The sequence below is a fragment of the Alexandromys fortis genome, unplaced genomic scaffold, assembly GCF_014885135.2.
Source record: "Alexandromys fortis isolate MF-2015 unplaced genomic scaffold, M_Fortis_MF-2015_v1.1 scaffold_205, whole genome shotgun sequence".
NCBI classification, from domain to species: domain Eukaryota; kingdom Metazoa; phylum Chordata; class Mammalia; order Rodentia; family Cricetidae; genus Alexandromys; species Alexandromys fortis.
In genome coordinates this window covers 2,222,537-2,228,536 of record NW_026068107.1, presented here as the reverse complement: position 1 = coordinate 2,228,536, position 6,000 = coordinate 2,222,537, and the positions used below count along the sequence as shown (strand labels likewise).

The window sequence follows — 6,000 nt, the reverse complement described above, 5'->3', positions numbered from 1 at the left end:
AAAAAAAAAAAGAGTACATACAGTCATAGATAAAGGAGTAAAGATAATAAAATAAATACCTAACTTGTAAAAAAATATAATAGAGTAAGAAAAATCAGCCATGTAAAGATGGAATATACACAGAAAGTGTGGAATATATATATATATATATTTTTCTTTGAAATTTTTGACTGTGAATAAGCTAAATACAGAGAGACATTTCATTGTACAGGCTGATAAGCTAAACCAACATATATTTGGGCAGGAAACGTTCCTTACCTTGACTACTGACTGTATGCTGTCAAAACCGGACAAGCAGGACACAAAAGAAAACAACTTCCAAACTTTCCCAATACAAGATAGTACAGTCCTTCAAAATCCTGATTCACAGAAAAGTCTGTCAAATATTCTATGTCTGTAATCCAAATATGGATGCTCAGCATTGCTGAGGAATTTTGAATGGCTGTCCAGGCAGCCAGGTGTTTCTGTCATTTCTGTACTTTTGGAAGTATACTTCCTGTTTGTTCAGGTAATATTATAACCTTCTTGGATTTTTGATGGTGTTGAAGACTAAATAGTTATAGTTTTATAGCTTTCCTTGTTTCTAAATTCAGAAAATAAACTTATGTAAGAGATATAAAGTTTTTAAGGTTGAGAAACATAAAAGTTAAATTGTATATCCAATCAGATATTTTTAGGTCTACACAGATATTGTTAGGATGGTAATACAAGTTATTATATTAAATTAGATATAAAACTTTGAATTCATTTAGATAGGATAGACAATACAGTACTTTCTCCAAATTTGCCAAGTACATATGAACTAAACTTTGTGAATATAATTCTTACTTGATAAGTGTTCTTATTGTATATAGTTTTACCTTGTTCAAGTTAAAACCTTTCCTTTTTATTTGGACAAAAAGGAGGAGACGTGGGATATTTTTACAGTGTGTGTAGATGTATTGCTGTTATTAGTATAATAAAAATCTGAACAGCCACTAGCTAGGCAAGAGTTATAGCTGAAATTTTCAGGGAAAGAAAGGACAATGAGGAGGAATCTAGGTGCACAGGAGATGCCAGGAGACATGGAGACAATACAGGGGCTGCAACATGAAAGAGAGGTAATGCCATGTGATATAACATAGAGTCATATAAATGGGTCAATTTAAGTTATAAGAACTAGTTAGGAACAAATCTCAGCTATAGCCAGTCAGTCTCTGTTATTATTTGGGAGCTGGTTGGCTGGACAGAAAAAGATTTGTCATACCAATACCTAACTGTAGTCTGAACATTTGTCTTTATACTCAAAGATAAGTATATTCTTCACCCTGCACCAAAGAAAGTTCTTTTTGCAACATACAAAGATGATTTCAGGAAACTACAACCAATCAAAATTGTGGATTTGTGAAGTCCAGTTCCAATGGCTATATCTACAAAACAACCCACACACCTGAGGTTAAGGGAACATTGGAAGAGATGGAAAGATTGCTAAGAGACAAAGGGAAAGATTGTGGTGTGACACTGTATCTTCCACGGATGTCAGGGATGTACCCACCTATAAAGTTTTACTAACATGGCTTCACAAGCATGAGATAAACAAGGACAATAACAACATATATCCTGAAGTGGGTGGAGAAAGTGCAAGAGCGCCCAGCCCTATACAAAAAAGTACAAGCAGCTAAGATATGCTGAAAGTGGGAGAAATAACCTACCCCAGGGAAAAGTACACCAACTAGTTATCCAGTACCATATAGTCAACTCTGAAAAATTACATACAAGTAACATTATGCAGAATGAGCAAGTTGTATTTATGTACTCAGGAATATATATCTATTTAAATATANTGAATTTAGAAGAGAGCATTGAGGGTTCAGAGGGAGGAAAGGGATGAGGAAATGATGCAATTATATTATAATCTCAAAAATAAAGTAAAGAATAAAAACACAAAGCCAAATGAATTGAGCTGATAGCTACACACCGAGATGGGACAACAATAAGAGGACAGCAAAAAACGTTGAAAGAGGTGCTAAATTGAAGCATCACTTTCTTTCAGAAAGCAGTGGCTGCTGAGACAAAGAAAGAAACACTATCAGGAACCAAAAGTTATTGTGGAAGAGCGTCATCATACTTATGACATAGGAAGATGTTTGATCCCCAAGAAAAGAGCAGATATTTGTTCATCAAACTTAAATGCCACCTGCAAAGTTTAAAGCCCTGCTCTTACCAGTGTAGAAACAGTGGCCTAAACTTGGAAAAGATCATGGAATTTGCCTCAAAAGCTTGAAGGGGATCATTATATTTTGAGGGAGTCTTCCAAAAACCTCAGAAATGATTATTAGACATGAGAAGAAAAGCCTTTGTTTCTGCAAATGTACATTTTTAAGGAGGACATCACTCTGAATCTTTCCAAAATATCATGTCTTAGAGAGTAGACTGGCTTGACATTGCAATGAAAACGTTTTAGTTAGAATCCCTCCTAGCACGATTCACTGACTAATTGTAAAGACACCAAAGAAAAATAAACAATTGGACTCATATACCTTATTTCACCTTCTCTAATGTGACCTGCCAGTTCTTCAATAAACTTCTCGCCTTTCATCCAATAGATCATTGGTCCAGACTCTCCACTGAATCCAAAGAATGCTTTGCATGGGATAGTCAGAGGTTTACCTGAGAAAGAGAAAAAAAAAACAACAGATGAGCAAATCTCTTCCTGTTCTTATTGTGAGACAAGGATGGACAGTTCACATACAAAAGAAAACTCAGAGATGGCCTATTTTCCAACAATTCTTGCATGTGAGAAAAAAATGTTATTATGAGGGTTTAGGAAAATTATTAAATTCAAGCTATTATAAAAATTGAAAAGTAAATAAAGTATTACTTTATAGCATTTTAATTATATTGTACCTCTCCCAAGAACTGACATAAAAGAACCAAATGGAAATAATCCCTAATTATTTTTCTTTTTTGAGAGTACTAAGTATTCCTAATGAGAATTTGCCTTTAAAATTAAAATTATTTACGAGCATATGTTAATTCTTTATAAGTGAGAAGGCATAGCAATAATAGAGTGTCCACTATTTAGATCGTATAGACTTTAATTTGTTTCTTCCTATTATGATCTATTTTGAGAAAAATAATACAGAATGCTAGTTAAATTTTGGTGTTCACTTGAGAGGATTAAGATATACCACCATAGCTGATCATCATTATTTCTGGTCACATATATAAGATTTTTTTAGAAGAGGTTGGCATCAGAGGTGATGGGTTGATTTGAGATTGTACACACTGTTGAGTGCCCAGGTGGAATTAAAATGCGAGAGTGTGGCTATACACCTCCTTGTTTTTTCTCTCTTCTCCCCACCTCTCTAGTATAAGCAAAGGTGTGTACTTGTGTCTAGGTATGGTGACCAGAGATCAATGCCAGGTGTCTTCTATAATATTTTTGCAGCATGGTCTCTTAGTAAATCTGGTGTCTTCTTTCAGCTGGCAACCTGTTTGTTACTAACTGCCAACACTGGGATTGCAGTTGGGCCAGGCTGCCATGTCCAGGTTTTTGTGTAGGGAAAGGGGATCTGAACTTGGTCCTCTTGCTTATGTAGTAAGCAATTTATTTACTCAGCGATCTCCCTGGTCCTGTGATGGTTAATATGGATTATCAACTTGATGAGACTAAGAAAATCTCAGGGATTAGTTAAGAATACCTCTGTTTATGTTACCAGTGACATTTCTAAAGAAAACTGGATTACAAAAGGGCTTTCATCTTTTTGGGTCTGGGTTACCTCACTCAGGATAGTGGCCCTATCCTATAGCCATATTGATGAATATCTTGCATATCACCATAGAACCTTCATCTGGCGATGGATGGAGATAGAGACAGAGACCCACACTGGAGCACCGGACTGAGCTCCCAAGGTCCAAATGAGGAGCAGAAGGAGGGAGAACATGAGCAAGGAAGTCAAGACCATGAGGGGGGGCACCCACCCGCTGTGACAGTGGAACTGATCTATTGGGAGCTCACCAAGGCCAGCTGGACTGTGACTGAAGAAGCATGGGATAAAACTGGACTCTCTGAACATGGCGGACAATGAGGGCTAATGAGAAGCCAAGGACAATGACACTGGGTTTTGATCCTACTGCATGTACTGGCTTTGTNGGGGGAGGGGGAGAGGAGTGGGGGGAGGGGGAGGAAATGGAAGGGGAGGAGGCGGTGGAAATTTTTTCAATAATAATAAAAAAAATAAAAAGAAAGAAAGAAAGAAAGAAAGAAAGAAAGAAAGAAAGAAAGAAAGAAAGAAAGAAAGAAAGAAAAGGGTTTTCAAACAACCACTGAAACCCTGGAGGGGTATGTAATGTGATTGCAAATGTGGAGTTTGATAAGGTGGGTGGGTGGTTTAGCCTACAGGAATAAGTAGGTTTCTGGTGATAGGTCTTTTTTTTTTTTTAACAAAGTATAGTGTTTTTATTTATTCTGAAATGGCATCTGCAACTTAATACATGACAAACGAATAAACAAAACAAACAAACAAAAACCAATGTATGGAATATCTTATCTGGTGATAGGTCTTTGAGCTATTCCCGTCCTCCTTTGTGCATGACTTGCTATTCATTTCCTATATGTCAAGAACCAAAGAAGTGCTTCTTTCATTGCAGCCCTGCTCTCATGTTTTCTGCCCAAGTTTTTCAGGCGACAAAGCTACCAGGAACTGGACTTTATGAATGCATAAGCCTAAAAGCTTCTTTCCCCCTTAAAAGTTATATTACCCATTACTTTGATCACAGTGACAGAGCAGTCACTAATGGAAAACAGTCATTACTAGAAAATTTACCCTTTTTGTCCTAGACCCTACTCTTCTTTTCCTGGTTTTGGATACTAGGACTAGAGTTCTCTTGCCCTTGAACTCAAAGATAGCCACTAACAGTAACTTAAGATCTCTTGTGTCTTCAACTTCTTCCCTGAGAGCTACACCAGAAGTTTCCCTGGTTCTAAGATTTTAAGTCTTGCTACTGTCTTGGTTGTTTATCACACAAAAGCTTGTTGTGGTTTGTTTCAATTTCCATAATCACATGCATTAATCCTCTTAATAAATTATCTTTCATCACATTGGTTCTGCCTCTCTGGAGGATCTTAAAATAAACTAAAATTAACATGTTGAATTACAAATATGTCTACAAATACAACCTCAGGAAAAACTCAATCTTGACATATATTCCATATTCTTAACATCACTTACAGTGTTTAATAATTATAGAAAGATTATATAACTTTGTTATGTAAATTTTAATTATAATTTTTTCATCATATATACAGGTATTTATAATTTTGATGGTATGTTTTTTCCTGCAAAGTAAGTATGGGAAGAATGATATAGAAAATACAATGCTGGCACTTGACACATGAATCCATCCACTTATAACTATATCATAGTATTTTAGTTAGGGTTTCTATTGCTGCAATGAAGCATCAAAAAGCAAGTTGGGGAAGAAAGGGTTTATTTGACTTATACTTCAACATTGCTGCCATTGCTGAAGGAAGTAAGGACAGGGACTCAAAAAGGGCAGGAGTTAATGCAGAGGCCATGGAGAGGGGCTGTTTACTGGCCTGCTCCCCATGGCTTGCTCAACCTGCCTTCTCATAGAATCCAGGACCACCGTCCCAGGGGTGTCACCACCCACAATAGTATGAACCTTGTCCCCTTGATCACTACTTGAGAAAATACTTTACAGCTTGGTCTCATGGAGGCATTTCCTCCACTGAGGTTCCTTCCTCTCTGATGACTCTAGTTAGTGTCACGTTGACACACAAAACCAGCCAGCACACATAATTTTCTCTACCAATCACACTTTCCCATTGTTTAGAACACTAGACAAAACCACTTCAAAAATATTTTCCTTGTGGAGCTTCCATCCTTATTCTCTGCCATAGACAAAGTCCTCATTCTTTATTAAATTTATCAATAGCTTTCATATTCTAAATTATTACTTTCTCAATCAAAATGTCTTTCAGCACCACAACTAGAA

General features: G+C 36.5%; 1 protein-coding gene across 1 annotated transcript in view; it reads right to left on the bottom strand.

Annotated features, from left to right (window-relative positions):
- The window catches only part of Il1rapl2 (interleukin 1 receptor accessory protein like 2), a 634,164-nt gene that overhangs the window by 61,781 nt on the left and 566,383 nt on the right, over positions 1-6,000 (bottom strand). The window contains exon 6 of the mRNA XM_050124199.1: positions 2,520-2,649. Within this exon, the coding sequence (XP_049980156.1) occupies positions 2,520-2,649 (130 nt within the window). The remainder of the gene's footprint in view (positions 1-2,519; positions 2,650-6,000) is intronic.